We start from the raw sequence: 24,048 nt of genomic DNA, 5'->3' as shown, positions 1-24,048 counted from the left end.
AACCGCTCGGCCACACCGGCCAGCCAGGACCGATCCATTCGCCGACATGGCTGTTTATTTTCCGCGCCGGCTAAACGACTATCTCCACGTAACATGTTTGCCTAGTCTCTTGTAGACGCGGCACCTGAGTGCAGAATTATCAGCCAAAAATATGCACTGAGGCGACAAAAGTCATGGTACAGCGATATGGACGTATACAGGTGGCGATAGTATCGCAGACACGAGGTATGAAAGGGCAGTGGGCTGGTGGGGCTGTCATTTGTACTCAGGTGGAAAGGTTTCCAACGTGTTTATGACCGAGCAACGGGAATTAAACTTTGAACAGGGAATGGCAGTTGGAGCTAGACACAAGGGACATGAATTGTTTCGGAAATCAATAATCCGAGATCCACAGTGTCAAGAGTGTGCTGAGAATATAAATTTTCAAGCACGACCTCTCACCACGGACAACGCAATGGCCCACGGCCTTCACTTAGCAACCGAGAGCAGCGGCGTTTGCGTAGAATTGAACCATGGGCCTTGCCGTTGGTGGGAAGGCTTGCGTGTCTCAGCGATACAGATGGCCGTACCGTAGGTGCAACCACAACGGAGGGGTATCTGTTGAGAGGCCAGACAATCGTGTGGTTCCTGAAGAGGGGCAGCAGCCTTTTCAGTAGTTGCAGGGGCAACATTCTGGATGATTGACTGATCTGGCCTTGCAACACTAACCAAAACGGCCTTGCTGTGCTGGTACTGCGAACGGCTGAAAGCAAGGGGAAACTACAGCCGTAATTTTTCCCGAGGACATGCAGCTTTACTGTATGATTAAATGGTGATGATGTCCTCTTGGGTAAAATATTCCGGAGGTAAAATAGTCCCCCATTCGGATCTCCGGGCGGGGACTACTCAGGAGGACGTCGTTATCAGGAGAAAGAAAACTGGCGTTCTACCGATCGGAGCGTGGAATGTCAGATCCCTTAATCGGGCAGGTAGGTTAGAAAATTTAAAAAGGGAAATGGATAGGTTAAAGTTAGATATAGTGGGAATTAGTGAAGTTCGGTGGCAGGAGGAACAAGACTTTTGGTCAGGTGACTACAGGGTTATAAATACAAGATCAAATAGGGGTAATGCAGGAGTAGGTTTAATAATGAATAAAACAATAGGAATGCGGGTAAGCTACTACAAACAGCATAGTGAACGCATTATTGTGGCCAAGATAGACACAAAGCCCATGCCTATTACAGTAATACAAGTTTATATGCCAGGTAGCTCTGCATATGATGAAGAAATTGATGAAATGTATGATCAGATAAAAGAAATTATTCAGGTAGTGAAGGGAGACGAAAATTTTATAGCCATGGGTGACTGGAATTCGTCAGTAGGAAAAGGGAGAGAAGGAAACATAGTAGGTGATTATGGATTAGGGCTAAGAAATGAAAGAGGAAGCCGCCTGGTAGAATTTTGCACAAGCATAACTTAATCATAGCTAACACTTGGTTCAAGAATCATAAAGGAAGGCTGTATACATGGAAGAATCCTGGAGACACTAAAAGGTATCAGATAGATCATATAATGGTAAGACAGAGATTTAGGAATCAGGTTTTAAATTGTAGGACATTTCCAAGGGCAGATGTGGACTCTGACCACAATCTATTGGTTGTGACCTCTAGGTTAAAACTGAAGAAACTGCAAAAAGGTGGGAATTTAAGGACATGGGATCTGGATAAGCTGAAAGAACCAGAGGTTGTACAGAGTTTCAAGGAGAGCATAAGGGAACAATTGACAGAAATGGGGGAAAGAAACACAGTACAAGTAGAATGGGTAGCTCTGAGGGATGAAGTAGTGAAGGCAGCAGAGGATGAAGTAGGTAAAAAGACGAGGGCTGCTAGAAATCCTTGGGTAACAGAAGAAATATTGAATTTAATTGCTGAAAGGAGAAAATATAAAAATGCAGTAAATGAAGCACGCAAAAAGGAATACAAACGTCTCAAAAATGAGATCGACAGGAAGTGCAAAATGGTTAAGCTGGGATGGCTAGGGGACAAATGTAAGGATGTAGAAGCTTATCTCACTAGGGGTAAGATAGATACTGCCTACAGGAAAATTAAAGAGATCTTTGGAGAGAAGAGAACCACGTGTATGAATATCAAGAGCTCAGATGGAAACCCAGTTCTAAGCAAAGAAAAAGAAGGGAAGGCAGAAAGGTGAAAGGAGTATGTAGAAGGTTTATACAAGGGCGATGTACTTGAGGACAATATTATGGAAATGGAAGAGGATGTAGATGAAGACGAAATGGGAGGTAAGATACTGCGTGAAGAGTTTGACAGAGCACTGAAAGACCTGAATAGACAACATTCTATTAGAACTACTGACGGCCTTGGGAGAGCCAGTCATGACAAAACTCTACCAGCTGGTGAGCAAGATGTATGAGACAGGCGAAATACCCTCAGACTTCAAGAAGAATATAATAATTCCAATCCCAAAGAGAGCAGGTGTTGACAGATGTGAAAATTACCAAACTTTCAGTTTAATAAGTCACAGCTGCAAAATACTAACGCGAATTCTTTACAGACGAAAGGAAAAACTGGTAGATGTGGACCGCGGGAAGGATCAGTTTGGATTCCGTAGAAATGTTGGAACACGTAAGGCAATACTGAACTTACGACTTATCTTAGACGAAAGATTAAGAAAATTCAAACCTACGTTTCTAGCATTTGTAGACTTAGAGAAAGCTTTTGACAATGTTGACTGGAATACTCTCTTTCAAATTCTAAAGGTGGCAGGGGTAAAATACAGGGAGCGAAAGGCTATTTACAATTTGTACAGAAACCAGATGGCAGTTATTAGAGTCGAGGGGCATGAAATGGAAGCAGTGGTTGGGAAAGGATTGAGACAGGGATGTAGCCTCTCCCCGATGTTATTTAATCTGTATATTGAGCAAGCAGTAAAGGAAACAAAAGAAAAATTTGGAGTAGGTATTAAAATTCATGGAGAAGAAGTAAAAACTTTGAGTTTCTGTCAGAGACGGCAAAGGAGTTGGAAGAGCAGTTGCTCGGAATGGGCAGTGTCTTGAAAAGAGGATATAAGATGAACATCAACAAAAGCAAAAAGAGGATAATGGAATGTAGTCAAATTAAATCGGGTGATGCTGAGGGAATTAAATTAGGAAATGAGGCAGGAGTAGTAAAGGAGTTTCGCTATTTAGGAAGTAAAATAACTGATGATGGTCGAAGTAGAGAGGATATAAAATGTAGACTCACAATGGCAAGGAAAGCGTTTCTGATGAAGAGAAATTTGTTAACATCGGATATAGATTTATGTATCAGGAAGTCGTTTCTGAAAGTATTTGTTTGGAGTGTAGCCATGTATGGAAGTGAAACATGGACGATAACTAGTTTGGACAAGATTAGAATAGAAGCTTTGGAAATGTGGTGCTACAGAAGAATGCTCAAGATTAGATGGGTAGATCACGTAACTAATGAGGAGGTATTGAATAGGATTGGGGAGAAGAGAAGTTTGTGGCACAACTTGACTAGAAGAAGGGATCGGTTGGTAGGACATGTTTTGAGGCATCAAGGAGTCACAAATTTAGCATTGGAGGGCAGCGTGGAGGGTAAAAATCGTAGAGGGAGACCAAGAGATGAATACACTAAGCAGATTCAGAAGGATGTAGGTTGCAGTAGGTACTGGGAGATGAAGCAGTTTGCACAGGATAGAGTAGCATGGAGAGCTACATCAAAGCAGTCTCAGGACTGAAGACAACAACAACAACAACAACGGACAAGAAACACTGCGTGAAATAACCTCAGTAATAAATGTGGCACACACGACGACGAATATTTTCATTAGGACAGTGATGCGAAATTTGGAGTTTCTGTTCTATGGCAGCAAACGACTGGTGCGAGTGCCTTTGCTAACAGCACGAAGTTGGCTGCAGCGACTCTCCTTGCCTCAGAACCACATCGGTTGGAACCTACACGACTGGAAAACCCTGGCCTCGTCAGATGAGTCCTGATGTCAGTTGATAGCAGCTGATGGTAGGGAGCGATTGTGGTGTAGACGCCACGAAATCATGGACCCAAGTTGTGCAAGCTCTTGGTGGCACCATAATGGTGTAAGGTGTGGTTACATGTATTGTCGCTACTTGGATTCCATTTGCAACCATTCGTGGACTTCATGTTCCCAAACTTTTATGGATAACAATGAGCCATGTCACCAGGCCACAGTCGTTCGTGATTGGTTTGAAGAACATTCTGGACAATTCGAGCGAATGATCTACGCCGACATGGATCCCATCAAACATTTATGGGAAATAATCGAGAGGACAGTTCGTGTACAAAATCCTGCACTGATAACAAATTCGCAGTTATGGACTACTGTGGTAGCAGCGCAGCTCAATACTTCTGCAAGGGTCTTCCGACGACTCGTTGAATCCATGCCACGTCGAGCTGCTGCACTACACCGGGCAAAAGGAGGTCCGACACGATATTAAGAGGAATCCGATGCCTTTTGTCACCTCAGTCAATGACCGCCGCCACCCTGTAAGTTGGTTTCGGTATCGCTGGAGTGACAGAACAGCAGACGTTTAGTTCCGGCTTTCTCGTTCTCGACTACCGATCGGTTCTTGTACGTGACTTTTCTTTGAAGGAGGGGGGATCAGTCCCTCTTATGATCTGACGCGGACTGCCACAAATTCCTGTTCTGCTCCAATGCCTTCGTCTCGAGAGTAGCAGTTGCACCCACGGTCCTCACTTAGTTGTTGCATGTACTCTCATCTCTGTCTTCCCCTACAGTTTCTACCCCATACAGTCTTCTACTGGTATGGAAGTTATTCGATGATGTCTCACCACATGTCCTGTTATCCTGCGACTTCTTCTTTTCACCTCTTTCCACATGTTCTCTCCTCGCCGATACTGTGGGGAACCTCATCAATTCTTATCTTATCAGACCAACTAATTTTCAGTATCCTTCTATATCTCTACATCTCAAACCTATCCATTCATTTACGTATATACACTCCTGGAAATGGAAAAAAACACATTGACACCGGTGTGTCAGACCCACCATACTTCCTCCGGACACTGCGAGAGGGCTGTACAAGCAATGATCACTCGCACGGCACAGCGGACACACCAGGAACCGCGGTGTTGGCCGTCGAATGGCGCTAGCTGCGCAGCATTTGTGCACCGCCGCCGTCAGTGTCAGCCAGTTTGCCGTGGCATACGGAGCTCCATCGCAGTCTTTAACACTTGTAGCATGCCGCGACAGCGTGAACGTGAACCGTATGTGCAGTTGACGGACTTTGAGCGAGGGCGTATAGTGGGCATGCGGGAGGCCGGGTGGACGTACCGCCGAATTGCTCAACACGTGGGGCGTGAGGTCTCCACAGTACATCGATGTTGTCGCCAGTGGTCGGCGGAAGGTGCACGTGCCCGTCGACCTGGGACCGGACCGCAGCGACGCACGGATGCATGCCAAGACCGTAGGATCCTACGCAGTGCCGTAGGGGACCGCACCGCCACTTCCCAGCAAGTTAGGGACACTGTTGCTCCTGGGGTATCGGCGAGGACCATTCGCAACCGTCTCCATGAAGCTGGGCTACGGTCCCGCACACCGTTAGGCCGTCTTCCGCTCACGCCCCGACATCGTGCAGCCCGCCTCCAGTGGTGTCGCGACAGGCGTGAATGGAGGGACGAATGGAGACGTGTCGTCTTCAGCGATGAGAGTCGCTTCTGCCTTGGTGCCAATGACGGTCGTATGCGTGTTTGGCGCCGTGCAGGTGAGCGCCACAATTAGGACTGCATACGACCGAGGCACACAGGGCCAACACCCGGCATCATGGTGTGGGGAGCGATCTCCTACACTGGCGGTACACCTCTGGTGATCGTCGAGGGGACACTGAATAGTGCACGGTACATCCAAACCGTCATCGAACCCATCGTTCTACCATTCCTAGACCGGCAAGGGAACTTGCTGTTCCAACAGGACATTGCACGTCCGCATGTATCCCGTGCCACCCAACGTGCTCTAGAAGGTGTAAGTCAACTACCCTGGCCAGCAAGATCTCCGGATCTGTCCTCCATTGAGCATGTTTGGGACTGGATGAAGCGTCGTCTCACGCGGTCTGCACGTCCAGCACGAACGCTGGTCCAACTGAGGCGCCAGGTGGAAATGGCATGGCAAGCCGTTCCATAGGACTACATCCAGCACCTCTACGATCGTCTCCATGGGAGAATAGCAGCCTGCATTGCTGCGAAAGGTGGATATACACAGTACTAGTGTCGACATTGTGCATGCTCTGTTGCCTGTGTCTATGTGCCTGTGGTTCTGTCAGTGTGATCATGTGATGTATCTGACCCCAGGAATGTGTCAATAAAGTTTCCCCTTTCTGGGACAATGAATTCACGGTGTTCTTATTTCAATTTCCTGGAGTCTATATGATGACAGTACAGAAGTTTGCAAACGTAACTCTAGCCTACCTTGCCCACCGTTCACTACTAGAAAACAATGAAGTTTACCTAACATCGTGTCTGATTGGCAATGCTTGTTCTCCTTTTTATAGTTCAATATTAAAAATTTACAATGTTCCACGCCTATAGAATAACGGCTTGTCACTTAAGCTTTTATATACCCCCAGTTTTTAATATCTGATATTAACTTATCATAAAACGATTGTGCATATACAGCTTCATTTGTATTGTAGTGATACCACGTAAATGGTTAATGTCCAGAGTGATGGCATTCTAACGGAAATGACAAAAATATAAAAAAAATAATTAGTTCATTAAAATTACCCATTATGTAATATGGTTATAATAGAATTGTTTTGCATATTAATTTATAAATTACTGTTGTTGCTTTGGTTGTTTATGTATGGTATGTTGTATTCAGGGCCTGAAGATGATGTTGTAACAACATCGAAACTAGTCGCCAATAAAACAAACACCTTAATACAGCTGGAGGAACTTCGTCATTTTTTAACACATATTATACTAGCTGACGTCCCAAATCGTCCATTTCAATTATGAATATACGAAGTATTTCCTTCAGTCCATGGTTCACTTCCATACTATTTTGCGCTCCGAACATACGTTTTCAGAAATTTGATCCTCAAATTGAGACCTATATTTGATAGTGATGTGATATTTCTGGCTTTGAACCCTCAGATTCGTTCCCAATATTCCCTAGGTGGTTTATCTGATATTACGTTAGATGAGGCATGAAGTAAGAGGTGGGATGAGAGGAAGACAACGGATGGTACAGTGGCCAGCAATTCCGCGAGAAAGTTAAATAGTAGCATAATCAGATTTGCTGTCAGCAGAGGAAACAGCGCGCCAAATAACGTAGATTAATTTATTAATATTTGATAAAGTATGATTCAGAATTTACTGTCTGGCATGCTGAGCACACTTTCAATAGCAAACTGTAAACCACTTATTTCAGATCTCAGTTTTATGACAATCTTCCTGAACATGTGAATAATAATATTCAGACGAAGCACTTGGTGCGTCTTCGGCTCGCACCAAAAGTGCGCTAGGAAGCAGAGTGGTTTGGGTTGTGTGGTCAGTCTGGAGCGAGAGGTTGAACGGTGTGGTTCGCGTTACCGTACGCACAATTAAGATGTCGGATGGGAGCCGTATAAAGGTATTATAATTCTGTGTGCAAAGCAGAGAAGAATAGAGGAACAGTGTATATAGTTTCTGTGAACATCTTTTCTACGAGACTTAATGTCATCGGATTGTGATAGTTTCCAGTATGAAGTGTGAAACGTGTGACGTACTAATCGTGCGGTGCCTGCCGCCGGAGGTTCGAGTCCTCCTTCGGGCATCGGTGTTGTCCTGAGCGTTAAGTTAGTTTAAGTAGTGTGTAAGTCCAGGGACCGATGACCTCAGCAGTTTGGTTCCATAGGAATTCACATACATTTGAACATTTAGAACTTACTAATCGAACGTGTGCTAAGGGTCTTGTTGTGGTTTATAGTCTTATCTGATTAGTGTGCTGTAAACGAAACAGAAAACCTCTTGGCATCACTCATTTGGAACTCATCAAACCGTTTAATAGAATCAAGAGCTTTAGCCACGTCACCAGTTATGTTACAGCCTCACTTCAAGAACAACGAACCCGCGACCTGAGCTCTACATCTGCGCTGCGACACCGTCTGCACGAGATGTCAGGTTAGTGAACTGTCCTACCTAGAAGCGGCAGAAGACGTCTAGGCCCATCGCATGTCCTCGTTTTCCAGTTCAAATGGAGACAGTTAAATGCGAATCGTCGTAACGCGGGCAATGGTAAACGAAAGAAGAATTAATGTGGGGACTGACTGTTTATTTGGAAACAGGCTATTATCATCACATTCATTAGTTAACTGAGTTCTGATTTGACGAGAAATCCATAAAACCCCTCATTTACATATACGAGTATACTAGTTTTCTCACTCCTCCTGTTAACTTTCTTTTCCTTTTGCACGATCTCACTAGTTAACCTCGTTTTTCCGAGGAATACCGTATTTCCTTGTGAGAGTCACATTCTTATGTCCTCTTTGGATCGACCGTCATGTATGGTTTCTCGTAACTGAAAATTACACCAGCATGAACTGGCAACACAAGGTCTTCGGATTTTTGTTCCTGCAAGACGTAAGTGGGGTGCACCTGAAACACGAACTGGAGCACTACCAAGGAGGGATTTTCCAGACCTCCACAGAAATTTTGTGTCAGGAGCGGCCGACTGCCAATAGAGCTCCCGAGCCACTGCGAAGCGTGCATGACATTTCTTGGACTCCAATAATACCACAACTTGGCTGTAGCAGTATGTTTCCAAATTGAATTTGCCTGCGTGGCACTCCGCAATCTGTCACCACTTTGTGCAACGCGCCACCTTTGTGACAGTCACTGCAATTTTACCGAGAAGCTCTCTTTTTGAAACTTTTTGAGTAACTAAAATTGCGTGCCATACCGGAATCCAAAAACCACAATCTTTGCTTTCACAGGCAATGCAGTCACCGAGCTTACTACACAAACACAACTTACAACTCGCCCTGACAGCTTCTCCTCTCTCGCCGACATTCCGAACACCATGCGTACCTTGTTGGACTGGCACCGCACGGAGAAAGAATACTGCGGAGAACTGGCTAGCCACGGCCCTGTAAATTGTCTGTAAGAGAATCTTGCAGCCTGCAGTAGAGTGTGTGCTGTTTAGACACTCCAGGAAGTAGGAGAGAGCTATTACCAGAAGTACGGCTGCGAGGATGACTCTTGAGTTGTGTCTGAATTGTATAACTGCACTGCCCACTATAGATACTGTTCCGAGTTCGAGTCTCGGTCCAGCATGTAGTTTTAATCTGCAAGGAAGTTTCAAAACAGCTCATTCTCCACTGCAGAGTAAAAGATTCATACCAACTCTATCTTGATTTAAACTCGGCGTTTTGTAATACGAGAGCTATCCGGAAAGTAAGTTTCGATCGATCGCGAAATGGAAACCATTGTGAAAATGGGATGGAACTTTGCATGAACGTGTTGGGCTGTGTCTCTAGTACGCCCGTCGATTGCGTCACGTCGCTCTTTTAAGGTGTGAGCGCACTGTGACAGCCTAATATGCCTAGAAAATAATGTCTCCCGCCAAGTACGAGGCCCCAGTAAGAAATTTACCTCGAAGCTATGCAGCCCACATGACATAACTGTCATGCGTATCCCCTTTCAAAACAAGTCTCAGCCGCATTCTGCAGGGGCAATGATGGTGCTCCTGCAGCGTTTTCGATGGGAAATGTTTGATCACCCACGATACAGCCCGTAATTGGCTCTGTGAAGACAACATTTTGGCACGGACAGCGAGCTGTAGACCAGTGTAGAGAAGTGACGGCAAGCACTTGTGGCTGCCTTCTATGACGAGAATACTGGAAAGCTGCTACAACGCTATTACGAGTGTCTAAGTCGGAGCGGCAACTATGCAGATTGGTTTGTAGAAGGTGTAACTAACTGCAAAATAAAACATTTTTGATTTTCACAGTGGTTTCCATAACGCGACCGATCGCAACTTACTTTCCGGATAGCCCTCGTATTTTATATGTAATACAGTAGAGACCGTTAATCCGAACTAATTGGCACCGGACCTTATTCGGATTACCGATTTGTTCGGATTAGCCGGAATTACGGTGACGAGTTTCTGGAATGAAGTACACCAAGCGGATAAGTAGGTACAACATGGTAACAAATGGGGACAAGTGTGGGAACAATGGCTCACTCTCATTCCCTGCCCTTGTTGTTGTGCATTGTTGAGACCTTTGTATTGTCTACGGTCAGTGCACTGCCAGTTGGCTCGCAAAGCGCTTGGTTATGTTAGTTATCGATCGCTGGCACACGTAACAGTTGCATTTTATTGGTTGTATTTTATTGGTTCAGGTGTAGTGGTGTACGTATTTCGTCATGAGTAAACGGAAACATACAACGTTAACTCTCAAAGAAAAACTGAAGCGGATAGACAATGGTGAGAGTATCTGAACTGGCAACGGAACTGGGTGTTGGTAAAGCAACCGTTTATGATTGGAAGAAGGACCGAGTGAAGCTTGAACAGTCCTGTGCAACATCTTAGAGAAAAACACTCGAAATTCGGCAGAATTTTAAACAGTCCCAGTACGACGAAGTGGATGAAGCTCTTTTCCTTTGGTTTACGCAGGAAAGAAAAAGGGACCTCCTCTGAGTGGAGCACTGGTTCAGGAGAAGGCTGTTTACCTGTACAAGTTAATGAATTGTGATGAGTCTTTTAGTGCGAGTACGGGTTGTTTGGACAGATTCAAAAAACGTCGTGGAATGGGTCAGCTAACAATTACTGGAGAGAAGCTAACTTTCTTCTGGCTGTGATGCAGCGAAGGAACACTTGGGTGAGTTCGAAAAAATGATAAGAGAGGGAATGTATTCTTCCCAACAAACTTATAACGCTCACGAGGCTGACCTTAATTTTAGGGCATTGCCAACAAAAAGCCTGGCATCAGAAGCAGAAGACCATGTTCCTGGTTTTAAAATGTGCAAAGGTCGAGTGAGTTTATTAGCGTGCAGCAACACTGCTGGTAATCACAAGCTGCCTTTAATGCTGATCGGCAAATCTGCTAGGCTCGGAGCTTTTAAAAACTGCAACATGAAGTCCCTGCCCGTACATTATCGCACCCAGAAAAAAGCATGGATGGATGGATGGTTAAGCTGTTCAAAGAATGGTTCCAAGGCCAGTTTATTCTCTCTGTTCGACGGTTACACGGTTTTCTAAGGAAAATCATTTGTCTCCCCGTGCAATCCTTTTGACTGATAACGCGTCATCTCACCCCAGCACTGAGGAGTTATGCGATGGAGAAATTGTGGCAGCCGCGCAATGCGAGCTGGAATCTCACCACAGCCTGAGCATGACGAGCAGAAAGTAACTTCAAGTTGCTGCGTGGCTCGTCCATAGAGGAGCGTCAGCGGCCAGAAACGTCGACAAGAAGGCCCAGATCAGAGCATACTTAGGCGCGACTCGACCGCCCTTGTGGCTGTCAAACGGCCTGCAGATCGCGCAATCGAATGTTACACCATTTCTACAGCCCATGTATCAGGGCGTACTGAAACATTAAAACTGATTTACAGAAAACAATTTTAAGAATACTGATCCAAGATAATAGCATTCTTTTGACGGACAAAATAAGAAAAGAGCAATGTGAAGGATGCTGTTTATTGGGCCGCTGAGGCATGGCAGAATATTTCAGAAAATACTCTGAGAAAATCGTGGAGAAAACTGTGGACATCTCTCATCTCTTGAATTTCAGGACAACGTAGTTGAAAAGGAAGAGGAAAATCTACTACAAATGATACAGACAGTCCCTGGATGTGAAGGAGCTAGATAAGGAGACGTAGATAAGTGGGTGGCAGTGGATCGGGCACGTGTGGATAACCTTACTGACGTTGATTTAGTTGCTGCTGTGACTCAAGACCAGGAAGATGTGGACTGCTGTGGCGGAAGTGAGAATGAGCCTGAGAGCGAGAAAGGAGAGCTGCTGCCACATAGTGACGCAGCAGAAGCCCTTGACCTCGCGCCACGTTATTTGGGGCAACAGCCCAATGCTACACCTGATGATTTCATGTTTGTGAGACGATGGCGCAACTATGCGCCGTATAACAGACTGTCTTCATTATGCCAAAGAAACAATGACTTAATTTTTGTCATCTAAAAAGTAGAGATAAATTGTCCGTTATATTTTAGTAAGTTTGACAGCTTTTCTGTCATTGTTACTTTCTGCTCATCATTGTCAGGCTGTAGTGAGATTCCAGCTCGCATTGCGCGGCTTGGTATAATATCGTCATCAATAATTCCAGATATTTGATTTGGATCTACCTAATTTCGAACTTAACGTTCGTTGTTCTATGAGGTGGTTAGCTTTCGAGGCACATGGTTCAGAATCGGCAGTCTATTAGTCCATAGAATAATGAGTTTGTTGAATACAGCACAGTCTCATCTAGTAAAGTATTTCCAGTATTTTCTAATACACATAGAATTCTTGTTATACAGTTCTTTCTTTTGGAGTGACTCATTACACGACGTGTTTGACGAGCAGATGGTTGTATGTGTTATCGTAGTAGGTGATTATGATTTTAGATGAAATAATTATTAATTGAGTCGGAACTTAGGAGGTTTATTCGCAATTAATATTTGAGAATTCCATTACTTTCGTGGTATCGTGCTCTTGTTGTAATCTGCATTGAGCTAGAGCACGAATCTTATACGCTCTCAGCCTTGGGCATGGGATGTTGATCAGTGTGAGCCACTATTGCAAACAATGTACACATTTCTCAAAACTGCCATCCGTAGAACGCTTCTGGCATTTGTTTGCATGCTTTACGCGTCGGAGGGTAGCTGTTCAAGTGGAGATACCGAGGGTACAGGATGTACATCATGTCGTGTATAAATTGACTGTTGTGCTATTCATTTATGTACGCTGTTATTTTCGGCGCTCCAGCACAAGTTCTAACTACTCTTCAATATTTTCTCTTACTTTTTAAATCACAGTCGGCGTTATAAATCATTTCTTCGGTCTAAACATTATGTGAAAAAAATAAATTTATTTGGGAAATGTTTCTGAAGACGTAGTTGCTTGTATTCAGATAAGACGTGAGAAGGGGAATAGCTTAGACAGCGGTTTCATCACCTCTGGGTATGGATAGGCGCGCTTTGATAGAAAACGGTGGACTGCTCGCTTTAATGATACATAGGGAGCTTTCAGTTGAAAAATCGAAGCAGAAGTAACGAACTACTGTATACGCATCCGAAAGCGATGGACTGTTGAACCAGTTGGGATCTAGAAGAACAGTTGCACGAATCTGTTTGCAAAACTCGAAAAGAAAGGAACTGATTTCGTCGACCACGTCAGCAGGAAGAATAATAAAAGAGAAGGGCCTGGCGCGGGACTGATTCCAGCCCAACAAATGCAAGAGGGGGCACCCCTCTCGTCCAGTGGATGCAGGTCCCGTCCGTGGGCTGCAGCCGGGCTGCCGGCGATACTCACGTATGGTGCACGTCGTCTCGTCCTCGGACGCCTCCTCCACCCGCAGCCGGAAGCCCTGCCAACACACAGAGCACCAAGTCAGGCCGGGCAGCCGCCACTGCGAGAGCAGGAAAAGCGCAAGGCCACCTCTTCAGGTAAACCATTACTGTAGTGTAGGACAAGGTGCGTGAGGATGCAGGCCCATGCACGGGCTCGAGTACATAGTGGAAATGCTGCAGTAACAGTCATGTCCTGAAACGGTGAAATGGCATACACAGAGCCCATAAACACAGTCATCATGAAAGGCTTTATGTTTGTAGCGAGGTGTTAAATGTAGTGGCTATCCATTTTATTTTAAATCTACTAAAATCTTTTGCCAAACAGATACAAATTGCTATACAATATTATATACATGATGCACTGAGACACACTGCGGTACGTTAACGTGCTCGTATTATTTCAGTGAGGGTCAGTGGTTGTACTCAACCATACACTTTCATTTCATGTCAGTCTGTATAAAATTTTCTCGGTGTTAAATTCGCGTCATGCTTCAGCTCTGAACTACCTAAAACAACGAAAAGTTGTCAGTTACGTTTACATTACTGAGTACCAAGAACTGTCCTTGGGCTGGCTACCCAGTCACATCAGCAATTTTTTTTCATTGTATTTCGATTTCCCCCCAGAGGCGAGTGGGGGGGGGGAGAGGTGGAGAGGGGGCTGGCAACAGTGTAATACGCCGCTCTGCAGTCTATGAAAAACATAATGAGGAGACAGAACAATAAAAAGAGGTGATAAAACTGTTACTGTTTAAAACTGGTACATGGCGAAAAAAGTGTGAAGAATACATAAAAAACAAAGAGGTCAGCGATGCTGATTAACACCACGAAATAGGCACAATTAAAAAACACAGCGACAGTCTGGTTTCTGTTCGCAGCACTGTAAAAAGGGGACACACAACACTGAACACTCACGGAAAACACTGCACCATAGAGCACAAAGTCATATGGGTACAGAGGGGAGGGGGGGGGGCAGACAGATGAAGGGGATAAAGGGGGAGGGGAGCCGATGGATGGAGACGTCACAAAAAAGGGGGAGAGCAGGGCGGATGTGAGAAAGGAGTGAGGTAGGCAGCGGAGGGGAAAGAAAAAGGTCTCAGGAGGAGGGGGAAAGAATGGAGTCAAAGAGTGGGTAGGTGGTGAAAAAACAGGATGGAAGTGGGGGGGAGTGGATCCTGGGAAAAGGATAGAGGGAGGGGGAGGTGAGGATCATAACTGATCGGAGGGATAAATGGAGGGAGAGAGGGCATCATCCGGGAGGGGGAGTTGATGGAAGCCACGTCAGGAAAGGAGGTGAAGGGTGTAGAGGTGGAGGGTAGGGGGGACACAACAGTGAAGGCGCGGCAGAGGGTGCGGGTTGGAGAGGAGAGGAGCAACCAGGGGATGAGGGGGATCAAGTCGGCAGGAGGTGTAGAGGACGCAGACATGTTCAAGCAGATGGGGGAAAGGAATCAGGTCATAAAGGATCCGCATGGGGGATGGGAGGTGTATACGGAGGGTGAGGCAGAGTGAATGGTGCTTGAGGATCTGGAGGGACATATAGAATTTGTGTGTGGGGGGGGGGGGCGGATATCAAAGGGGGACTGGCATAACACAAGATGGGATGTATTAAGGATTTGTAAGTGTGGAGGATGGTAGAGGGGTTCAACCCCCATGTCTGGCCAAAGAGGAGTTTAAGGAGACAGGTAGTTGTGGGCTTTGGATTGGATAGAGTGGAGATGAGGGATCCAGGTGAGGTGACGATCAGTGGTGAGCCCAAGGTAGTCAAAGGTGGGGGACCATCAGCAAACTTCATTCAAAGCTATATATAATTCTTTGTGGAATACTGGAACAAGTATGAACCATATTCTCTATAAATAATTAAAAACTAACATTTGCTTATAAAAGACAAATAAGGAGTTAGATATGCGTAGTTGTTCAACAAAAGGTGTACCGTAAATATTCCATAAACTCTGGAAATGCGAAACAAAATCAACTCCTTCACATCCCTGTTGCTTATTGTTACCAACAGATGGATCCTCTGTTGAAAAGCAACCTAAATTCGATCTCTGCACCGGAGGTTGATCTAGCTGTCACAAACAGGCGTCTGTGATGGGTGAAAACGGTCGAAGTTCGATCTATGGAGGACACTTGGTTCAAGACATAATACAGCTTTAAATCAATTATTTTCCACATCTATGATGTCGTGATCTTCTAAAATGTCTGCAAAATACGTTGTTAACGCAAAAACTGCCATGTCTACATCAATTATCTGGGACCTAGTTGTGGATAAGTGCAAGTAAAACTTGACAAGGCTCAGATTAATTACTTTACCTCATCTATTACGCTTGTCAAAAATGTCTAGTATTCTAAAATGCATCAGAAAACGTAATGTTCACACTGAAACAGTTTCTAAATACATGAAGTGCATTTAATCCGTACAAAAAGTGCGACATTTATGTGGATTATGAAAGTGTATTTACACCTAATTTTTTTCCACACACATATCTGACGTGATTGTGATCTCTAAAGCATTTATCCGAGGCGAATGGTGAGTGAAGATAATGATGTTGTTGTTGTTGTTGTGGTCTTCAGTCCTGAAACTGGTTTGATGCAGCTCTCCATGCTACTCTATCCTGTGCAAGCTTCTTCATCTCCCAGTACCTACTGAAACCTACATCCTTCTGAATCTGCTTAGTGTATTCATCTCTTGGTCTCCCTCTACGATTTTTACCCTCCATTCCTTTTTGCCTGCTTCATTTACTGCATTTTTGTATTTTCTCCTTTCATCAATTAAATTCAATATTTCTTCTGTTACCCAAGGATTTCTACTGTCCCTCGTCTTTTTACCTACTTGATCCTCTGCTGCCTTCACTACTTCATCCCTCAAAGCTACCCATTCTTCTTCTATTATATTTCTTTCCCCCATTCCTGTCAATTGCTCCCTTATGCTCTCCTTGAAACTCCGTACAACCTCTGGTTCTTTTAGTTTATCCAGGTCCCATTTCCTTAAATTCCCACATTTTTGCAGTTTCTTCAGTTTTAATCTACAGGTCATAACCAACAGATTGTGGTCAGAGTCCACATCTGCCCCTGGAAACGTCTTAAAATTTAAAACCTGGTTCCTAAATCTCTGTCTTACCATTATATAATCTATCTGAAACCTGTCAGTATCTCCAGACGTCTTCCATGTATACAGCCTTCTTTTATGATTCTTGAACCAAGTGTTACCTATGATTAAGTTGTGCTCTGTGCAAAATTCTACCAGGCGGCTTCCTCTTTCATTTCTTTGCCCCAGTCCATATTCACCTACTACGTTTCCTTCTCTCCCTTTTCCTACTGCCGAATTCCAGTCACCCATGACTATTAAATTTTCGTCTCCCTTCACTCTCTGAATAATTTCTTTTATTTGAGCATATATTTCTTCAATTTCTTCGTCATCTGCAGAGCTAGTTGGCATATAAACTTGTACTACTGTAGTAGATGTGGGCTTCGTATCTATCTTGGCCACAATAATGCGTTCACTATGCTGTTTGTAGTAGCTTACCCGCATTCCTATTTTCCTATTCATTATTAAACTTACTCCTGCATTACCCCTATTTGATTTTTTGTTTATAACCCTGTAGTCACCTGACCAAAAGTCTTGTTCCTCCTGCCACCGAACTTCACTAATTCCCACTATATCTAACTTCAACCTATCCATTTCCCTTTTTAAATTTTCTAACCTACCTGCCCGATTAAGGGATCTGACATTCCACGCTCCGACCCATAGAACGCCAGTTTTCTTTCTCCTGATAACGACATCCTCTTGAGTAGTCCCCGCCCGGAGATCCGAATGGGGGACTATTTTACCTCCGGAATATTAAACCCAAGAGGATGCCATCATCATTTAATCATACAGTAAAGCTGCATGCCCTCGGGAAAAATTACGGCCGTAGTTTCCCCTTGCTTTCAGCCGTTCGCAGTACCAGCACAGCAAGGCTTTTTTGGTTATTGTTACAAGGCCAGATCAGTCAATCATCCAGACTGTTGCCCCTGCAACTACTGAAAAGGCTGCTGCCCCTCTTCAGAAACCACAAGTTTGTCTGGCCTCTCAACAGATACCCCTCCGTTGTGGTTGCACCTGCGGTACGGCATGCAAGCCTCCCCACCAAAGGCAAGGTCCATGGTTCATGGGGGGGGGGGGGGGGGAAGATAATGTATCACCAGAAAAATGTAATCACTAACAATTATTGCTAAAATGTTTGGGGCCTAGTTGAGGTTAAATACACAAAAAACATTGTAAGTCTGAAATTAATTATTTTACCTCAGTTTTGATGCCACAATATTCTAAAATGAGTCAGAAAACACAAATTTTTAAGTTTTCAGTTTCTGTCATAGTTGCACTCAAAAATGTTTGTTTGTTGTGACTTGTTTCGTAGTACATTGTTCATTCCAAATCCATAGCCTTCTCTGTAAATGCTAACATACGTTTCGATCAGTGCTCACATATACAATAGCCATTACTGGTATCGAACAAGCATAAAATACTAATGCTTATTCAGGATCCAGTTGCTTCACAAAGACTGCACACTGAATAAGCATTACCATTTTATGCGTGTAAAAACATAGTTACGGTTATTATACATGCGTGCACCGGCGGAAATGTATGTTAACGTTTACAACGAAAGCTTTGGTTTGAGAATGGATAACGTGATCCGAAACTACAGTCACCACGGTTTTTAAATGCAACTGTGACAGAAACTGAACAATAAAATTTAATAATCCAAGTTGCTAGTCTTTGCTCTTACATCATGTTAGAACTTCAGAAATATAATATTTACGTTGCAGCTGTATCTAAATATGTAAAGTGCATTCAGTCTGATAATGTGTATACTGTCCTCACTTAACGGTATTTCGTCGTCAGTTTGGGAGGGAAGCGAAGATAACGTATCACAAATAAAATACATTCGGTGATTTGTATTACAAACTACTGCTGCATTCTGAACTATGGCTCGCGAAAAAAAAAAGGCTTAGAATCATCTACACCGACATGTAACAAAAATACCATGACACGCTGAACACGATACTTCTTTTAGGAAAGGGAGGAATAAGGTGTTCGATTCTAGGAAGGAATATGGTGTTTTATTATTTTACTTAAACTGCAGAATGAATTGGATTGTTTATAAACACACAATCACGAGAGACGGCAAGAGACGTTAACAGTGAGACATGTAGCATCTGCAAGGACATTGTCAGAGTTGATATCCCAAAAGTAAATCAAAATTATTTATCATTTATAACGCGATTTCTCGCACTTTATTCGTCTAAAAATTTCAGGTCTAAATAGTCTTTATAACCTATTATGATGCATACAACTTGCATGCTTATTGTAATGTGTGCAAGATCTCTACGAAAATCAGAACAAAACAAAATTGAATTATATGTAGTACTTCTCTCACTTTGAAGACACAATGAAGCTTCAAATTAAATATTGCCGCATCTCAACTGACTCTACTACTTATTACAATGTTCGCAGCTTGCAGATTGTCTCTGCTGATAAGGACTTGTAAGGTGGCTGTAATTTCGCACCTTACAAGCACTCATCTACATACTTTGCCGTGATTTACAACCGGAATTAGGTATCATTTGATAGGTTGTACATCGTATATATGAATATTTAAGGAAGACTGACATTATTACGTACGCCTTGTAAATAGTTGTTGACGCTAATTGCATGAAAGGTGATGGAGTGTCTTTATTATCAAAATGCCGTAATGAATGACTGCCTATACTAGTAGAGGTTGGAACGCCAGTGGAAATGAAACGGCAGGCGTAACTCAAGCCCTGGGTGGAAAAGCCCTCCAGGATAACCGGCTAATACTTCGGAAACTCCGTAAATCTGACGCAGCAGAGAGGAACGAGGAAGCACTACCTCGGAAATCACGCAGGCTGGGTTATTTCCAGTGGTATTTACTCTGAGAAGCGTGTCATTGCATGTATTCTTAATTAACGGGGATAGGTATTTCCTCGTAAACTTTCCGCGCTGGACGACAAAAGACTAAAATATGTAAACTTTCCGCGCTGGACGACAAAAGACTAAAATATGGTTGGTCGGCGTTCGGAAGAATCTGTAGAGCGGGAGAATACTCCGTTGTTTCAAGAATATGATTCGCCTTCGGCAGTTATGAGGGATGGGAGCGGAGCTTTGCTGGGAAGCCAGCGGGGGAGAGAAAGAGGTCTTCCGTTTTGAGCGCTCGTGTTTGACGTTCGCTCAGTAGCAGCTTTTGGTGGTACAGACGGACTTGCTGTCTCTGCTCTCAGGACTTTTTATAGTTACAACGGTTAGGCACTGTACTGTTGTGAACTTACACGATTCTGGACTTCGCCTCCGGGTAAGGATGTCGTCACTGAGTATGTTGCCTTCAGTGATTGAGAGCACTTCTTCTGTCTGCACTCACGTAGAGACGTTATCTGAATTCCGGTCTTGTGGGTGGGAGTTCGCATTTCTTGTCTGTAGAACACATAGAGGAGAAGACAGTCTTAGAGTATACTAATCAGAGGACAGCCTTCTGCCGTCCTAGTGTTTGAAAGATTTTATTTTGTGGCTGGAGTTGTTTCATTGTCACAGACGTGTACGAGAACCATCACTCCGAGGCTCTGGAAGCATCACATATCGTGACATTGCTAATTGCTTCAGCTTCTTAGGGGTATAAAGCTAAACAGCTATGATCACGTAAATTTTATTTCCACTGAGGTTTCACACCACTGTAGATCATCTTTGAAAGTAGTGTTTGATATGTAGGTAATGTCAGTCATCTGACGTTGTTTATATTAGATCGCGTAGCCATGAACATGGGCAGATTTGAGCAATTGATCAGTCATTTTATTTAGGAAATCCATTTGTATTTCTTTGTGTCCATTGGACATTATATATAAACATTTGTAATATATAAAGGGTTTTATTCCACAATAAATGTATAAGAAGAAACAGCATTTGTCATTTGTTGTTACTGGTTCCAGTAATTATTCATTTATGTTGATGTTGTAATTTATATGTTAAAGAGCAAGGAGGAGGAGACAATATCACCATTAAGAGGTCCTAAGAACTGCTTCAGGGGGTAGTCAGACAGGGACAAAACTTCATCTACATCTACATCTACATCTACATGACTACTCTGCAATTCACATTTAAGTGCTTGGCAGAGGGTTCATCGAACCACAATCATACTATCTCTCTACTATTCCACTCCCGAACAGCGCGCGGGAAAAACGAACACCTAAACCTTTCTGTTCGAGCTCTGATTTCTCTTATTTTATTTTGATGATCATTCCTACCTATGTAGGTTGGGCTCAACAAAATATTTACGCATTCGGAAGAGAAAGTTGGTGACTGAAATTTCGTAAAAAGGTCTCGCCGCTACAAAAGACGTCTTTGCTGTAATGACTTCTATCCCAACTCGTGTATCATATCCGCCACACTCTGTCCCCCATTACGTGATAATACAAAACGCGCTGCCCTTTTTTGCACCCTTTCGATGTCCTCCGTCAATCCCACCTGGTAAGGATCCCACACCGCGCAGCAATATTCTAACAGAGGACGAACGAGTGTAGTGTAAGCTGTCTCTTTAGTGGACTTGTTGCATCTTCTAAGTGTCCTGCCAATGAAACGCAACCTTTGGCTCGCCTTCCCCACAATATTATCTATGTGGTCTTTCCAACTGAAGTTGTTCGTAATTTTTGCACCCAGGTACTTAGTTGAATTGTCAGCCTTGAGAATTGTACTATTTATAGAGTAATCGAATTCCTATGGATTTCTTTTGGAGCTCATGTGCATCATCTCACACTTTTCGTTATTTAGCGTTAACTGCCACCTGACACACCATACAGCAATCTTTTCTAAATCGCTTTGCAACTGATACTGGTCTTCGGATGACCTTACTAGACGGTAAATTACAGCATCATCTGCGAACAATCTAAGAGAACTGCTCAGATTGTCACCCAGGTCATTTATATAGATCAGGAACAGCAGAGGTCCCAGAACGCTTCCCTGGGGAACACCTGATATCGCTTCAGTTTTACTCGATGATTTGCCGTCTATTACTACGAACTGCGACCTTCCTGACAGGAAATCACGAATCCAGTCGCACAACTGAGACGATACCCCATAGCTCCGCAGCTTGATTAGAAGTCGCTTGTGAGGAACGGTGTCAAAAGCTTTCCGGAAATCTAGAAATACGGAATCAACTTGAGATCCCCTGTCGATAGCGGCCATTACTTCGTGCGAATAAAGAGCTAGCTGCGTTGCACAAGTGCGATGCTTTCTGAAGCCATGCTGATTACGTGTCAATAGATCGTTCCCTTCGAGGTGATTCATAATGTTTGAATACAGTATATGCTCCAAAACCCTACTGCAGACCAACGTCAATGATATAGGTCTGTAGTTAGATGGATTACTCCTACTACCCTTCTTGAACACTGGTGTGACCTGCGCAATTTTCCAATCTGTAGGTACAGATCTATCGGTGAGCGAGCGGTTGTATATGAGTTCTAAGTAGGGAGCTATAGTATCAGCGTAATCTGAATGGAACCTAATCGGTATACAATCTGGACCTGAAGACTTGCCCGTATCAAGCGATTTGAGTTGCTTCGCAACCTCTAAGGTATCTACTTCAAAGAAACTCATGCTAGCAGATGTTCGTGTTTCAAATTCTGGAATATTCCATTCGTCTTCCCTGGTGAAGGAATTTCGGAAAACTGCGTTCAATAACTCCGCTTTAGCGACACAGTCGTCGATAACAGTACCATCGGCACTGCGCAGCGAAGGTATTGACTGCGTCTTGCCGCTTGTGTACTTTACATACGACCAGAATTTCTTCGGATTTTCTACCAAATTTCGAGACAGTGTTTCGTTGTGCAACCTATTGAAGTCATCTCGCATCGAAGTCCGTGCCAAATTTCGAGCGTCTGTAAATTTTAGCCCATCTTCGGGATTTCGCTTTCTTCTGAACTTCGAATGCTTTTTCCGTGGCCTCTGCAACAGCGTTCGGACCTTTTTTATGTACCACGGGGGATCCGTTCCATCTCTTACCAATTTATGAGGTATGAATCTCTCAATTGCTGTTGCTACTATATCTTTGAATTTGAGCCACATCTCGTCTACATTTGCATAGTCAGTTCGGAAGGAATTTTCGTGTTCAGTATTTTTAGTTGCGCACATTCATTTTACACCCAGCTGGAGTAGCACCTTGGAACCTTTTAGGTTAAGGAGCACTCTTTTCCGACGAAACTTCGACAGACATACCACACTGGCCAGCCCTGTGTGCCTTTAAAGTAAAAATTTTTCCGTTTTTAAATGTGTCTGTATAAGCCATTAAAATGTATACGACTTGCATGGTTATTATAATACGCAAGACCTCTATGAAAATTCGAGCAAAAATAATGTATTATATATGTGATTTTGCACTCTTTGCCAGCACAATGAGGCATCAGATATGCCTAACGGCTAAAGCCTAACGCCTTATGGCAATCGCTTAACTGCTAACCTAATGCCTAGTGCCTAGTGATTAACACATGATGCCTAATACATAACGCCTAAGGTTCGCTTTCAGTCGGTTCACTTGTGACTGGATATCGCCCTTATCAACACGTTTCAATTCCGCTGGACGAGACATTAGCCTTAAAAGACAAATTTCGACAAGTAGTTCACAGCAAACTGCCTGAGAGCGGGGGGAGGGGAGGGGAGGGGGAGGTGCAAACTATGCTGTGACATTTTATATTGTCAAACTATTGTACCTCGCCATTTCTTTTCAACCCTACTTACCACTACCGCACCTGATCCCCTCTGTGCAGAGCACAGACACGAATGGATAGTGCTAAATTAATAATGGGTCTCAGAAGCGCATGATCACACTGAGATAAAGCGACGTCTTCGTTACGCTGACGCAATGCTGGTGTTACGCCAGTGTATACGCTGCAATTATGCAGCGTGCATCCTCATATAGGCCGCTGTGAGGTAGTCAGATAGTTCGGAAACTTTTCGGCACAAATCCTGTCCCTGTATTTGGTGCCAGTCGACTAACATTTTGCAGACTATGTTACGAGGTCATTGATGTGTATCGTGTGTTCTCACTGCAGTGTCGCGTAATTGGAGTAATAATAAAATTGTTAATACGAATACCCTCACGGTAATCCTCTCACTACAGAGCACTGAGCTAGAATGGTGAGCACTGGATCACTTCTGCGACGAAAGAAATACACTCCTGGAAATTGAAATAAGAACACCGTGAATTCATTGTCCCAGGAAGGGGAAACTTTATTGAGACACTCCTGGGGTCAGATAGATCACATGATCACACTGACAGAACCACAGGCACATAGACACAAGCAACAGAGCATGCACAATGACGGCACTAGTACAGTGCATATCCACCTTTCGCAGCAATGCAGGCTGCTGTTCTCCCATGGAGACGATCGTAGAGATGCTGGATGTAGTCCTGTGGAACGGATTGCCAGGCCATTTCCACCTGGCGCCTCAGTTGGACCAGCGTTCGTGCT

At 43.9% G+C, this 24,048-nt stretch overlaps 1 protein-coding gene across 1 annotated transcript in view; it reads right to left on the bottom strand.

Moving 5' to 3' along the window:
- LOC126272170 (protein naked cuticle homolog 2-like) overlaps nt 1-24,048 on the bottom strand; it is a 1,268,099-nt gene that overhangs the window by 629,792 nt on the left and 614,259 nt on the right. The window contains exon 3 of the mRNA XM_049974811.1: nt 13,499-13,553. Within this exon, the coding sequence (XP_049830768.1) occupies nt 13,499-13,553 (55 nt within the window). The remainder of the gene's footprint in view (nt 1-13,498; nt 13,554-24,048) is intronic.

Source organism: Schistocerca gregaria, chromosome 5, assembly GCF_023897955.1.
Source record: "Schistocerca gregaria isolate iqSchGreg1 chromosome 5, iqSchGreg1.2, whole genome shotgun sequence".
Classification (NCBI taxonomy): Eukaryota; Metazoa; Arthropoda; class Insecta; order Orthoptera; family Acrididae; genus Schistocerca; species Schistocerca gregaria.
Note: the sequence above shows the minus strand (reverse complement) of the source record. Positions and strands in the feature narration are given on the sequence as shown.